Source organism: Toxotes jaculatrix, chromosome 15, assembly GCF_017976425.1.
Source record: "Toxotes jaculatrix isolate fToxJac2 chromosome 15, fToxJac2.pri, whole genome shotgun sequence".
NCBI classification, from domain to species: domain Eukaryota; kingdom Metazoa; phylum Chordata; class Actinopteri; family Toxotidae; genus Toxotes; species Toxotes jaculatrix.
This window is the reverse complement of record NC_054408.1, coordinates 665,038-679,842: the sequence shown is the minus strand read 5'-3', so window position 1 is coordinate 679,842 and position 14,805 is coordinate 665,038. Positions and strand designations below refer to the sequence as shown.

Sequence of the window (14,805 nt, the reverse complement as noted above, 5' to 3'; positions counted from 1 at the left end):
CTGTATCTCACCCAGTTTCTCCTGGCAGAGGATGGGCACCGTGGTGTCAGGTCTGCTGAGGCCAATGGCGTTCTCAGCCCTAACTCTGAAGCGGTAGGTCTTTCCTTCCTCCAAGCCAGTTACATGACTCTCAGGGATGCTGACAGTCTTCCACTCATCCCACTCCTTCTCCCCCTCTTCCTGATACTCCACCAGGAACCCTGTGATCTCACTTCCTCCATTGCGGTCAGGCCAGTTCCAGACCAACCACACCTCAGTCTTGTCCACGTCAACATGGTGCAGGTCTTTGGGAGGACCAGGAGGGACTGAAACAGACATTCAGGTATGAACAGGTGAATTTTGGCATTCACAACATAGACTCCACCTTCTTTGTTCCCTAAGGAGATTTGTTCTCAGTTTGTTTTTAAAGTAACTTATGAAAATACTTTAACCCCATGGCAAACTCAGTTATGTGTACATTACACAGTGTCCATTTTTGCTCTTTCAATATTATGTAATAAATCTAAAGAGGTTCTTCCTCTGTGTAATAGCTTTATTTTCTTTGTATTGTTGTTTTTTTTTATGTGTTAAAGCAGTAAAGAATAATACAGATTAATCTGCTGATTATGCATTGACTGTGTTGTTACTCACACAGTGGATTCATTGCCTTGATGGCCTTTGGTGTCTCGACGTATTCACTGCGGCCGAACTGGTTCTCGGCAGCGACTCTGAACATGTAGGACGTGCCCTCCATCAGGTGCTTCAGCATCATGCTGCGTTTCTTGGATGTGGAGCAGACAGGGACCCACTGAGTGGATGCTGTGTCTTTCTTCTCCACCACAAAGTTTGTGATGCGAGTACCGCCATTGTCCTCTGGGTCCTTCCAGGACAGGTAGGCAGAGTCACTCCTGATGTCGGAGACTCTGAGGTGCTGGATGGGACCAGGTTTGTCTGAAAAAATGAGGAATTTCGCAGAACTTAATATTTGTGAGAGACACAATGGAATTTACTGAATGTGTCCTATCAATCACCAAACCAGAGCAAATATGTCCAAAAGAGATCACTCTCGTGTATTCAAGCTAATATCTATTTTGTGTAATTCTTACCGAGGACCAGCACAGTGCATGTGACGGTCTTGGATCCAGCTGGGTTCTCCACAGTTAGAGTGTAATCTCCACAGTCACCACGGTTGCAGAATCTCATCTCCAGCTTAGTGCCTGCTTGGTTGGTCTCAATGTCGGCCCTGGTGGGAACCTCTGCATCATTCTTCTTCCAGGTAACTGTGGGGAACGGGACGCCTTTGATGGCAGCCATCAGAGTGATATGAGTGCCAGCCATGGCCTTCACCTCTCGGGTCATTCCAGCATCCAGAATCAGCTCTGGGGGCTCTGAGGGGGTGACAAGGGCAAAGAGGATGGACATGAGAGACATTAACAGATGAACAGTGAGAATTACTGGTCAGTAAATGACACAGCACTTATTAAATTAAGTTTGAGTTACAAGGTGGTTCAGATAATCCTGAAATGATGACTTACCAAGTCTGTCCTGCACTCTGATTGGCTCCTTCACGTTAGCCGGGTCAGACTCTCCCGCAGCGTTGACCGCCATGACTCTGAAGCGGTAAAGAGCACCCTCATCCAGGTTGATCACCTTAAACTTGGTCTCCTGGCAGGAGTCTGGAGTCTGATTCACCTGAGAAGAGCAGAAGGACAAAAACTCAGTGACATATTTCACTTCGAGATGAAGAAGATGCAATGAAAAGGTCAAAGAGGTCATTAAAATAAAAACTTTTATTTCATAGCTAATTAGAAAACTGCCTCACCTTGTGCCACTCCTCCTCTCCAGCCTTCTGGAACTCCAACAGGTACCCGAAGATCTTTCCTCTGCCTGTGTCGGTAGGCGGCTCCCAGGACAGAGTCACCGACTCCTTGGTGAAGTCAATGGCCCGGAGGTTCACTGGTGGACTGGGTTTCACTGTGGCAAAGGGCAGGGAGGATGCTTGCAGTTAGTTTATGCAGTAATGGGAATAAAATGAACCATTGTTGGAAGAGGTGAACTCACCTATGGGGTCTTTGGCAAAGACAGGTTTGGACGGTGGGCTTGGGTCTCCAGCTCCCACCTCGTTTTCAGCGCTGACTCTGAACTCGTACTCGCAACCTTGCAGCAGCTCAGTCACCAAGTACTCCACCTTGGGATGGATTCTCTCGGTGTTGCAGCGAACCCACCTGGAAGCAGAAGTGTAACAGTTAATAGACACTGAGAATCATGTTCATATCTTGGTTCATATCTTTTCTAGATATTAAAGTTAGGATGTAGGCCGTGAAGGGGGCATACCTTCATCCTCCAAACTATAGAGGTGTATTTTATATACACCTCTATAGTATATTTATATAGTATATATATATATAGTACATATATTTATATTTAATATGTGTGTTGCGTACCTGTTGGCCATAGTCTCCTTCCTCTCCACGATGTAGCCTGTGATCGGTTTTCCTCCATCGGCAGGTGGCTCCCAGCTGATGAGAGCAGAGTCATGGTAAACCTCCTTAACTGTGGGCTGTTTAGGAGCGTCAGGCACCTCTGCAATGGAAACAAACAAACACTCTGGTCATGCGGACCAGACACTGCAAGACACTTCATCTTAGCTACATGCGGCAGGTTAGGTACGAACATCTCTGACCGTTTCTTATTTTAGGTCTGTCAGTGAGTTTGTCAGGACTTACTGAAGATGTCTCTGGCCTTGGTCTCTGCAGACAGGAGGGGGTCACTGATGCCGTAGATGTTTTGAGCCATGATCCTGATAATGTACTCACGACCCTCGATCAGCTTTGGCACCTGAAGCGACACACAGGAGGAGGAAGACGTCAGCCTCACTGAATAGACAACAAACCGTCCACATTTTCTCTAGTTAAACTATCTTCTCCTAACCTTGCAGGTGGTCCTTGTGCAGGATGAGGTGACGGGCATCCACAGGTCTCTGTTGGTGTCTCTCTTCTCAATGATGTAGTTGGAGATGGCGCAGCCTCCATCGTCCAGAGGAGGGTTCCAGGAGATCACCATGTAGTTCCTGTAGACTTCGTTGAACACCACAGGGCCCTGCGGAGGCTGAGGACGGTCTGACAGGAGGAAGCATCCATACATGTGACTCTTTGAGGATCAGTTTTAATGTTGTTGAGTCTGGTTTATTTGTCTGCTTTTGATCAGGTTTGATCTGACAAATTTGGTATTATAGATCATATATGAACCAGCTAGTTTGAATTTCCCAGCTTTCTTCAGACCTGTGTGTGAATTTAGTGAGTTTTAGTGAAGCAGCGACTCACCGACCACAGTGATGGTGCAGATTCCTGTGCGAGCTCCGGCAGCGTTCTCCACGCTGACACAGTAGCAGCCGCTGTGTTCTCTCTTGGCCTTGCTGATGTTGAGGCTGAGATGGCGGGCGGTGCTGTGGAGGCCGATCTCCTCGTCCGCCTTCAGCTCCTCATCGTTCTTCTTCCAAGCGATGGTGGGGACTGGTTTGCCACTGTAGCGTCCAGACAGTGTGCAGCTGTCCCCCACCTTCACCATCATCTTGTCCCTGAAGTCCAGGTCCAGAATGGGTGGTTCTGAGGGATGGAAGGGGGCCAAACATTTAAAAAAGAACAAACCTGAAACCTGTTGATCAAGCGTAAAAAATTGACAGACAGACCACAGACCATCCATAGAGCCACACGTTTACAATAACCGGATGTATTCTTTATTTTGTGGGGATGGTGAAGGTGCTCTAAATGTCATTCTGCGGTACTCACCAAGCTCATCCTTGCACTGCACTGGTTTGGTGGCAAAGGACGGTTTGCTCTGTCCCACCTGGTTGATGGCAGAGACCCTGAACTCGTGGCTTGAGCCGTCCTTCAGCCCGGTCAGTGTGTACTTCCTGTCCATCAACTTGTCTTCGCCCCCTATGCGTGTGAAGTTGTCCCGGCCAATCATGCGGGACTCAAGGACATACTCGGTCACCTCAGCGCCTCCGTCATATTTGGGCGGTCTCCAGCTGACAGAGATGGAGTCCTTGGTAACAGCGGTAATGATCAGGTCCTCTGGACGCTCCGGGACAGCTGGAGGAGACACAAATACAAATATGATAGGACGTATTAAAGGACATTTCCTCTATCAGTGTGAGGAAAGTTGTGTGCAGACATTTTCACACCCCGTTGTCTGTTCATATTATAGGTTGTTGTGCGTCTGACTTACAGATGGGGTCCTTGATGAGAACCATCTTGTCGGTCTCGATGAAAGGTCCCATGCCGATGATGTTCTCGGCTGCAATCCTGAAGAAGTAGCCCTTGCCGTCGATAAGTCCTTGCACCACGGCGTTGTTCCTCGTCACCGTGTAGGACACCGAGGTCCAGCCCATGCGGTCCGACTCCCTCTTCTCAATGATGTAGTTGGTGATGGCAGAGCCACCGTCGTCCTCAGGGGAGTACCAGGTCAACTTGCACGAGTCGGTGGTTAGATTCTCGCCGGCGAAGGGAAGACCAACGGGTCCAGGGACATCTGGATGAAGGAGGAAAGGGCCAGGAAGTCAGAGACTGTGGAAACTGAATGTAGCACTGTACAGGGACCTACTTCAGCCAATTCATTTGAATATTTTTTTTTGTAACAGACATTTTCAATAACTATTCATCTTTTTTTGAAGACTCCTCTTTTACCCTGCTCAGACTGACTCACCCAGCACCTCCACGATGACGGCCTTCTTCCTCTCTCCTCCCTCATTCTTGGCACTCAGTGTGTAGATGCCCTGGTGCTGGCGTCTGCAGTTCTTGATGACCAGAGAATTGGAGATCCCAGTCGTCTCCACCACAGCCTCTTTGGGCACCTCTGCGTCGTCTCGGCACCAGGTGATCTGCGGGGCGGGTTTACCGGACACGTAGGCAATGATGCGGATGGTGCCACCGGCGTGGACCACAATCTTCTCCTTCACAGAGGCGTCCAGGTCCATCTCAGGAGGAACTGAATGAGAAGGTGTGAAGGTGAAATTTGTTCTTAATAAAAAGTTTTATCATCAGAAGCACTTCTTGCTGTGCTGACACAGTTAAATGTTCGGTCTTACTTGTTCTGTCTTTGACCTCGATCAGCTCAGAAACAAGTCCGGGGTCTCCCACTCCAGCAGCGTTCACAGCTCGGACTCTGAAGCGGTACAGACCGCCTTCCTTCAGACCGTCTACCACAAACTTGGTTCCTCTGATCTCTGTGTCCTTTGCCTGGAGACAGATGAGAGGAAGATCGAAGCTCGAATCGAACCAATCAAATCATCTAGTTTTTTTTTGGGGGGCTTATGGCAGAAGGTAAAAGGCTCTGAGCAAAAATCTACTTCAGGTGCCAACATTAGTGTATTAGAATGTGTTTGAAGTCTAAACCTCCATGATTCATCATTTGGGTTCAAAAAGTCAGGGAACTACAGGTGATGGAGTGAATCTCATGAACCTGTTGATACAACAAGGTTCTTCATTCTTTCATTATGTTTCTCATGCCATCCACTCATACATTCTCCCTTTCTCTCCGTCTCTCTCTCCACACCTCCAGACACTCTCTCCCCCAACGCTCCCTCCTCCTTTTTCTTTTTTCTTTGTTACTTGTCCATGACTTCTTTGTTTTTTTTACCTTCACCCAGCTCTCCTCACTCTCAGCCTCCTTCTCCTCTTCGGCGTCGCTTAGCAGCAGCCTCCTTTGAGCTTTCTTCTCCTCCTCCTCTTTGTTCACCTCCTTGAACTCCACAATGTAGCCAGTAACCTTTGACCCTCCATCCAGCAGAGGAGGGATCCACTCCAGCTCCACCGTCGACTTCGTCCAGTCTGTCACCTTTGGAGTGGGCGGCCCGGGAGGCTCTGCACACACACAGATATCGACAGTACTCTGAGTTTGTTTTCAGCATTATCATGACAAAGTGGCAGAGCAGTATTATCGTAGTTAACCAGTTTCAAAAGAAATTTGCTCGAGAGAACACAGTGAAAACATCTCTTTCTTACTGATGGGGTCTCTGCAGAGTATGGGGTCAGAGGGCACGCTGGGCAGACCACAGCCGGCAGCGTTGACAGCGATGACCCTGAACTGGTACAGGGCACCCTCCAGCAAGCCGGTGACGTCCCAGTTGTTGCCCAGTGGCAGCGCCCGGATCGGGTCGCGCGAAACGCGGGTCCAGCGCTTGGCGGTGGTCTCCTTCTTCTCAACGAAGTAGCCAGTGATGGAGGAGCCGCCGTCGTACTTTGGCTCTTCCCAGTTGACAGTCATTGACTCCAGACAGACGTCTGTTACGGTTGGTTTCTCACACTGACCTGGGACGGCTGTAAGAGGACAGGACAGTCATCCTTAATACTGATCTCTAGAGGTGTTTAACTGAGCCTTGATGTACCACATCTAATAACATGAACAATGTTGATGCAGGTTTGTCATACGGCTTTTGGGGCACTGATCTGAACTTACTGAAAAGGTTTCTGGCCTTCTCTGGCTCGCTGACCACTGGAGGCCCGACTCCAAACTTGTTCTGGGCCATGATTCTGAACTCGTACTCGTGGTTCTCCGTCAAACGGGTCACCACGTATGTACACTCCTTGGGGTCGTTAGAGACATGGACCCAAGACTTCCTGTTCTCCTCGCGCTTCTCAACCACGTAGTTGGTGATCTTGGATCCACCGTCGTCCGTGGGAGGGTTCCAGGCCAGGCCAATCCTCTCTGCAAACACCTCGGTAAATTTGATTGGTCCGATAGGCGGGCCAGGAGGTCCTGCAAAGGGACGGGGGGTGGGGAGTGGGGTGAGGAGTCCCATTAGTTAAACATAATTAAACATTTGTGTAGCGTCATCATGTGAATACACTCATCTCCAGTAAATCTTTACATTGAAGAAGCTGCAACCAAACATTCTGTCTGTTCCTGCTTGTATTAAAGCAGATAAACACAGCTCAATCCAGTCTTTACCTTTTTTTGTGGTTTTGGTTATTTATGTTTGTGTTTCTCACCCAGCACTGAGAGCTTGATGTCCTTGGTGACAGTGCCCAGACTGTTGCTGGCTGTCAGGCTGTAGAGGGCGCTGTCGTGCCTGCTGGCTTGCTGGATCAGCAGCGTGCACTTGTCCTGTGTCACCAGTTTGTTGATGTGCTGGTCGTACTGGATGGCAGCCTTCTCCTCCGGTTTGGCCAGGCTGGCCTTCTGCCAGGTGAGCGTGGGGAACGGGCAGCCGCTCACCTTCGCCACGATGCTGATATCACAGCCCTCCTCACCCTCCATGGCCTCACGCAGCTCGATGGTGGGCGCACCTGAGAGAAACGAGACGCTTTATGAAAGTGACCTGCAGCAAAACACAAAACTGATCATAACATATGAAAATATTTAATTCGTATAGTCGTAGCTGGATAAGGTGAAACAGGTTTCTGAGCAGCCTGTGAACACCTGTCACTCACATGTCTGATCCTTGATGACCATGGGTCCGACGGTGGAGGAGGGTCGGCTGGGTCCAGCAGCGTTCACGGCTTTTACTCTGAACTCATATTCTCCTCCCTGCAGATTAAAGACAACACAGTCAACAGTGAATCCAGGTGTGAAAGATGGTGAAGATGGCAGGCTGTAGTAAAGTGACAGTGGTGGGATCCTTTACAGGACATAGACCGACCTCCTTCAGGTCCTCTACCACGAAGGTGAGCTCCTCCACGTCTCTCTTGTTGCACTGCTTCCAGGTCTCTTTCTCCTTGCCGCTGGTGTCCCAGCTCAGGCGCTCGATGATGTAGTGCTTCACTGGAGAGCCACCATTGTTTTTGGGAGGCTCCCAGCTCAGAGTGACAGTGTTCTTTGTCACCAGATTGACCTTCAGCTTGGTGGGGGGGTCGGGTGGGTCTGAGGAAAAGGAAGAAAAAGATTAGCTTCGGAGTAATTCCAGTGAAGTTTTGGCAGTTTGTGCTGTATCGCTGCAGTCACAGCAGTAGGTTTATCCTCACAGATGGGGTCCCTGGCCTGAATGGGGTCCGTGGTGACGGTGAATGGGCCAAATCCAAGCCTGTTCTCAGCTCTGACCCTGAACAGGTAGTCTTGACCCTCCAGCAGACCTGGCACCACGTAGGCCTGGCTGGCACACGCTGCATTTACCTGGTAACAAATCAACCAATTCATCAGTTAATCAGATCCAACAAATTCAACTGATTAAGTTAAAGGAACAATCTGGTTCTTATTCTCTTTACTGTGAACATTCTGATTATGGGCCAGGCTAATTTTGTAATAATTTTGTAATATCCTAGCTAAGTGACTAGTCCTCTGTAAGTGCATGTTTCGTTTTTCTTGCAAACTCAGCTTAAACTAAATTCAACTAAAATAATTTGTTTCCTAAAATGAAAAGTAATTGAAGCAAAGTGAAAGTAAACTGAAATAAGATCTGCAGAAACTGAAATTTATTTGAAATAATGGAACTGAAGCAGGAAATGAGCAAAGTTAACCTTGGTCCAGGCTTTGTCAGTGACACTTTTCTTCTCGATGAAGTAGCTCTTAATTCTCTCTCCTCCATCGTTGTCGGGCAGTTTCCAGATCAGCCTCATAGTGGCCCGAGTTATGTCAGTAACCTTCAGCTCCTTTGGAGGTCCAGGGACATCTGTACCCAGGACAAAGATGGAGTTAGAGGTCCAAGAACAACAAAACACACCAACTCTCTTCTACAGTCAAAACTTAGAAAAAGACATTCTCAGGTCTGCGGTAGAACAGTTCAGGGACGTAAACAGGATCGAAGTCAAGACAAACATACCAAGGACATTGACTCTGACATTGACGTGTTTCTGTCCGGACTTGTTTTTGGCGGTGATGGTGTAGCGTCCAGAGTGGCTCCTCAGGCTTACAGGGATGCTCACAACAGACGTGGTGTCTGTGGACTCAACCTATATACACAAAAACAGTGAGAACGTGAGACTAAGGAACAGTGATCGCAAAGGAAAAAGGACGTTTTCTCTACGGCTAAATTTCATAAAAAGTGGTCAAAACAGCTGATTTGAATATGGATATTACACAGAAGGAAAAGACACACTTGGTATTTACATTTCTTTTTCATTTAAATTTCCTTTGAGGACAAGATGGACTGAGACTTTTATGGATAAGAAGGCAGCGTTCTTCAAAAAGTATAGTTAGAATAAATAAATAAATTACAGAATAAATTATATAAGAAAAACCTTCATGAGTGTTTTTTCAGGCTTTATAGAAAATAAGAAAGTCTGAAATAATTTGATATTTCCTCATATTGTTTTACTGTGAAGATAAAAGTATCACCTCGGAGTCCACAGGCAGTGTGTGCAGTTTGTTCTTCTTGTGTGACTTGGCTTTGCCGTCAAAGTCCCAGGTCACCTTGGGAACAGGGCGGCCCTTGATGGTGGCAGGGATTTTGAACGGATCTCCAGCACGGATGCACAGAAGGTCATCGGCCATCACGTCGATCGTGATGCAAGGTGCAACTGTCACATGAAAAACATCAGTGGAAACACTGGTGAAGGACAGATGCTTGCATGGGAGAAATCTGGACAGTGATGAATGTTATTTATTTATTGTGGTGGGACTTTAAAGTGGGACATACGCTGGATATCCTCAACCAGAACCTCGCTGGTGCGGGGGCTGGGGTCAGACTCGCCGATGTCATTGACAGCGATGATCCTGAAGCGGTAGCGTTTCAGCTCGCGGAGGCTGGGCACCGTGAACTCAGTGGTGGGGTGAAGGGTTTCAGGATCGTTCACCCTCACCCACTCAGATGTGCCCTCATCCTGGATCTGGATGATGTAGCCCTTGATGGGGCTTCCTCCATCCCTCTCTGGTGGTTTCCAGGACAGTGTGACGCTGTGCTTTGTTTTATCAGCCACCTCGGGAGCAGCAGGCATGCTTGGAGGAGCTTGAGGGGAAAGCAGCAGAATGTGAAACAGTACCCACTGTAGAAAACTCAAAGTCGTCATTCATCGATCAACACTGGACGCTTTAAAAAGAACTCCGTTGTTTTTTACTCACTAAGTGGGTCGACAGCGAAGGCAGAGTCGGATGGTCCACTGAATGGTCCAGTTCCTGCAGAATTGCAGGCAGCAACCCTGAACTCGTACTCTGTTCCTTCGAACAGACGAGTCACCTGGTAGACACAGAAAGGAAAGTATAAAATATCTGGTAGTCACTGACTGCCATGCAACAAGAGCTGTGTCTTCCTAATGGTCTGTGACAGACCATCCTGAAGATCTGTAAATGATCCTTTTAAAGCTGTTAATTTCTAAAATGTCCCAGCAGCTCACCTGGTACTCCCAGCCTTTCATGCCCCTCTTGGTGACTGGCATCTTGTTGACTTTGGCCCAGTAACTGGTGCCTTTCTCCCTCTTCTCCAGCCAGTAGCCGATGATCATGGATCCGCCATTGTCCCTGGGTGGCTCCCAGGTCAAGGTCATGGAGGTCTTGGAATACTCTGCAATGGTTGGTTTCTCTGGTGGGCCGGGAAGGCCGAAGGGGTCTGTGATCTGGATTTCCTCCGTTGTGCAGGGGTCAGATTTACCATAGCGGTTCTCAGCTCGGACCCGGAACAAGTAGGTCTTGTTGGTCTCCAGGTTCCACACCTGCAGGAGAGGGATGTGGGGTTAACCATTAGTCATGTAGAACCTTAAATTATTATCATTGTTACAACTGTTTTTAGGACCTACCCCGTATTTCTTCTCGATTATGCTGTTGGTAACTTCCACCCACTGTGGCTCAGGTGGAGCTTCCTGTCCCTCTTCCAGCTCTTGCTCTTCTGTCACCACATCCTTCCTTTCAACAATGTAGTTGGTCAGCTCGCTGCCACCATCATCAAGTGGTGCATCCCACTGGAGGTAGCACGACTCCGCCTTGATGTTGGACACTGTCACATTCCTGGGTGGAAGTGGTCGGTCTGAGGAAAGAGCACGGGTTCAGTTGGAACACTGTCAGCTGGTCATTCTGAAACTTCAACAGATTCATTTTTTCCGCACTCTCATACTGCACACTAGTCTATCATTATCTAGTGTGTCCAGTCCTTCAACTCACCCAGCACCATGACAAAGATGCTGTGCTTGGCTGAGCCCATGTTGTTGGAGGCAGACACAGTGTAGCTGCCACGGTCCCTCCTGTTGGCTGCTGGGATGGACAGTGTAGTCTTGCAGTTCATCCTGCCGGTCACCTCTGTCTCCATGAGCAGAGTCTCGGTGGGCTTCTCGATCACCACGTCGTCCTTAGACCACTCAATCTTGGGGATAGGGAGTCCCAGGACATCGGCTGGGATCTCAATGGATTCACCCTTCCTCACAGTAATGGAGTCGCCCTTGAAGTGCTTCAGCATGTGGACCTCAGGAGCCACTAAGAGGAACAGGATGGGAACAAAACAAATTAGCACACAAAGAAAAACATCCTAATGGTTTGATCCCGTTCATTTTAAATGGAGAGTTGGGTTTTTTTAGGACCATTGCCTTACCTTCATCATCTTGGATGACCACAGTAAGTGGGATGGATGGCTCACTCTCCCCAATAAGGTTGGCACACTTGATCCTGAACTCATACATCCAGGCCTCGTCCAGGCCCTCCACAGTCATGCTCATGTTGGGGCAGATCTCTGTGTTGCAAGGCTCGAAAGCCTGCTGGTCCTGCCTCTTCTTCTCAACAAAGTAGCCGATGACAGGGCTGCCGCCATCATTACGAGGTGGCTTCCAGGCCAGTGTGATGGAGTTCTTGGTGCGCTCCGTGTAATGGAACTTCTCAGGGTAGGATGGTGGGCCTGCAGAACCACCAAAGTGATGATTAGTTTTTAAGTACAATTCCAAGACCCCTTATCATCTCCACTCCTGAACAATGAAGTCTTAATTTTAGGCATTCATTTCTGATTCAAAACCAAATGATTTTTGGACTCACCCTGTGGGTCCACAGCCTTGATGGGTCCCAGCTCGACAGGCGGCCCCATGCCATACTTGTTCTTGGCTATGACGCGGAACATGTACTCCTGTCCCTCCATAATACCCACACATTCACACTTGGATGAGGCAGTTTCAATAGGCTGCCTCCATGTGTGCATCTTTACGTCTCTTCGCTCCACAATGAAACCAGTCAGATCGCTGCCTCCGTCATCCTCTGGGTCGTCCCAATTCAGGAAGATCATCTTACGAGTGACAACGACGGGCTTCAGGTCCGTGACAGGTCCAGGGACATCTGAAAATAAAACAATCTTAGTGTACATTTTTATTTCATTGCATAAATTAATTTCAAGTTCAATGTCAAGTTTTATCTCCAAGTCCTGCCCGGACTTTTGACTCACCCATGACCTCCACTCTAGTTCCAGCAGACCTGGTGCCGCTAGGGTTGCAGGCTGAGATCTGGTATTTGCCGCAGTCTTTCCTCTGGACATTCTTGATTGAAACAATGCTGTCATTGCCCTCAGTGAGGAGCTCCACACGGTCTTTGTCGAGTTTACCATCGTCCTTGGTCCAGGTGATGGATGGGTACGGTTTACCTGTGACTGTGGCAGGTACACGCAGTGTCTCTCCAGCTCTGATGATCACACCATTCTTGACAGACAGGTCCAGTTCAATCACTGGCACCTCTGAGGAGGACAATCAGCAACCAAGGAAAGAAAGCAACAACGAGAAAAAAAGAGATTTACATTAACATTTGACAGCATTTGACCGAATTAAATCCCAATTTCAGTGTCTTAATTGTTTGCTCTCTTGTCTTTGTTTTGTTTTTATTGGCTGACCTGCAGGATTTCTGACAAACACAGACTCTGTGAATCCTGGTGTTCCCTCTCCAGCAGCGTTGCAGGCAATTACTCTAACCAGATACTTGGCTCCTTCACGAACTCCATAGACAGTGAAGGCCCGGGTCTTCCAAGGGCGCTCTGTAGATCTGGACCAGTCCTTGGTACCAGCCATGGCCTGAAGAACACCACAAAACAAAAAAGATTAGTCTGAATTGGAATCACGACAGTTTGACAGGACCATAACACAATTTCAAACATAAATGTTACCAGAGTTAATCAAAAGCTATTTTCAGTGCAAGTTCCTTGGCAGATTTCTTACACAGAAGTCTCTGTAAATAAATCTAAAGCTTGTTTGTTGTTGTTAAGGTCCTTTTGTACCACAAAGAAACAAAAACAAAAGTGAGCAGCAGCTGTAGAAGAAGAAGCATCAGAGGGGACTTGGTGGTCTGACCTTATCCACATGGTATCCCAGGACCTCTCCCCCACCGTTGTCGGCAGGTGGGTCCCACTCTACATCAATGGAGTGGTCAGTGGTTGCAACCACTCGGGCGACTGGTGGTCCAGGAGGTACTGCAGTGTCACAAATAAACACAAGGACATGTTAACTCTGAGAGTGATTATATCTCCATGGACATAAGTTTCCTGTTCATGACTCCTACGATGTGTCTTCTTGATTCTAAGTTCCATAAACTGTTTTTATAGTAGCTTCCGTCATTGTCGTGCACTTTTTTGAAACGTGCAACAGAGTCATACTGAAACAAGGGTTCAGAACAGTTTTCGTACAGATTGGAGCTTGGGCTGTCTTGGGTTCGGAGGGGACGCTGAACTTTCCTGGGCCGGCCTGGTTTTCAGCAGCCACCCTGAAGATGTAAGTCAGCCCCTCCAGCAGACCTTCCACGTTCAGCTCAGTGTCAGGGACAATGTTCCTGAAGACCAGGACAGAAAGGCGACATTCAGAACACAGCAAAGAGATTTTTGGTAAAATTCGATCAAAATGCTTTGATATTTTTCTCACACATTTTTTCTAAAGCATTTTTTTATGAGTCTCAGCACAAATTCAGGTAGGAAATAGGACTTTGTGTCATTGCGTTTCCTCACCTGTTCACACGTGCCCAGTGTGAGCTGTTGATCTCGCGACGCTCCACCCAGTATCCCACGATGGGGCTGCCGTTGTCATTTGGCTCATTCCAGATGACCAGCATGCTGTGGGCTGTGATATCATCAATCTGTGGCTTATCAGGAGCCTCAGGAGGTTCTGTGGAGGATGAAGGGACTGGACGTTGGATGTTGTTCTCTTCCCTTTAAGCTTAAATGCATGTTTCACTTAACGTTTTTATTTTAAACCATTTAAAAAACATCAGTGGGCTCTAACACTATTTATATATGGTTATATATACATATATATATATATAGTTTATATAGATTTTGAATAGGGTTGGACCTAATATAGACCCCTGAGGGACACCAGTGGATAGAGGCAGGGGATCAGCCTGTCAGAAATACACCCATGGTTGGATCTGAATCCAGACTGCATAGGAGTAAGAATACTGAGGGGTTGTAGCTTTGAGGGAGTGAGTGTTCTGACAAACTAACAGCGATGTAAGATTACATAAATGTATGTTAACAAACATTAGAATTTCATTTATGACTAATTTAAAGTCATAAATGTCAAGTGACTTGTCTTTTAAAGCTCTTTACAAACAAAAAATAGCCTAACTGGCAGCATGAGCAGGAGTAATGAGGCCATACCGAAAGGATTCTTGGCGATGACTGGTTTGGAGACACAGGGAGGACCAGAACCAAACTTGTTCTCAGCCACGACCCTGAAGATGTACTCCTTCTTCTCAATGAGTTTGGGCACCAGGTAGCGGCATCCTCTCAGTGTGGAGGTGACGCTGCTCCAGCCGATCTCCAGCTTGGAGTTGTCCTTCTTCTCCAGAGTGTAGTTGAGGATCTCACTGCCGCCATCGTCCAGAGGGGGATCCCATTTGCAGATCACAGAGTTGTTCCTCACCTCCTCGAATCTGAAGTTCACAGGGGGACCAGGAGTATCTGAGGACAGACGAAAAATAAAAATACTAAATAATAAAATACTTTTT

General features: G+C 47.8%; 1 protein-coding gene across 1 annotated transcript in view; it reads right to left on the bottom strand.

The window, feature by feature from the left end:
- Positions 1-14,805, bottom strand: part of LOC121194072 (titin-like) — a 183,268-nt gene that overhangs the window by 59,449 nt on the left and 109,014 nt on the right. Inside the window, exons 112-148 of the mRNA XM_041056636.1 lie at positions 14,456-14,758; positions 13,805-13,961; positions 13,490-13,632; positions 13,158-13,276; positions 12,704-12,881; positions 12,266-12,550; positions 11,866-12,159; positions 11,432-11,731; positions 11,008-11,316; positions 10,647-10,873; positions 10,248-10,562; positions 9,976-10,090; positions 9,554-9,862; positions 9,253-9,434; positions 8,738-8,867; positions 8,436-8,587; positions 7,944-8,091; positions 7,622-7,842; positions 7,413-7,509; positions 6,972-7,268; positions 6,439-6,738; positions 5,985-6,299; positions 5,620-5,843; positions 5,069-5,219; positions 4,687-4,968; positions 4,210-4,512; positions 3,768-4,073; positions 3,303-3,584; positions 2,911-3,098; positions 2,706-2,817; positions 2,424-2,562; positions 2,041-2,204; positions 1,802-1,953; positions 1,515-1,671; positions 1,086-1,367; positions 631-930; positions 12-305 (exon numbers count right to left, since the gene is read on the bottom strand). Of these exons, the coding sequence (XP_040912570.1) occupies positions 12-305; positions 631-930; positions 1,086-1,367; positions 1,515-1,671; positions 1,802-1,953; positions 2,041-2,204; positions 2,424-2,562; positions 2,706-2,817; positions 2,911-3,098; positions 3,303-3,584; positions 3,768-4,073; positions 4,210-4,512; positions 4,687-4,968; positions 5,069-5,219; positions 5,620-5,843; positions 5,985-6,299; positions 6,439-6,738; positions 6,972-7,268; positions 7,413-7,509; positions 7,622-7,842; positions 7,944-8,091; positions 8,436-8,587; positions 8,738-8,867; positions 9,253-9,434; positions 9,554-9,862; positions 9,976-10,090; positions 10,248-10,562; positions 10,647-10,873; positions 11,008-11,316; positions 11,432-11,731; positions 11,866-12,159; positions 12,266-12,550; positions 12,704-12,881; positions 13,158-13,276; positions 13,490-13,632; positions 13,805-13,961; positions 14,456-14,758 (8,232 nt within the window). The remainder of the gene's footprint in view (positions 1-11; positions 306-630; positions 931-1,085; positions 1,368-1,514; positions 1,672-1,801; positions 1,954-2,040; positions 2,205-2,423; positions 2,563-2,705; positions 2,818-2,910; positions 3,099-3,302; positions 3,585-3,767; positions 4,074-4,209; positions 4,513-4,686; positions 4,969-5,068; positions 5,220-5,619; positions 5,844-5,984; positions 6,300-6,438; positions 6,739-6,971; positions 7,269-7,412; positions 7,510-7,621; positions 7,843-7,943; positions 8,092-8,435; positions 8,588-8,737; positions 8,868-9,252; positions 9,435-9,553; positions 9,863-9,975; positions 10,091-10,247; positions 10,563-10,646; positions 10,874-11,007; positions 11,317-11,431; positions 11,732-11,865; positions 12,160-12,265; positions 12,551-12,703; positions 12,882-13,157; positions 13,277-13,489; positions 13,633-13,804; positions 13,962-14,455; positions 14,759-14,805) is intronic.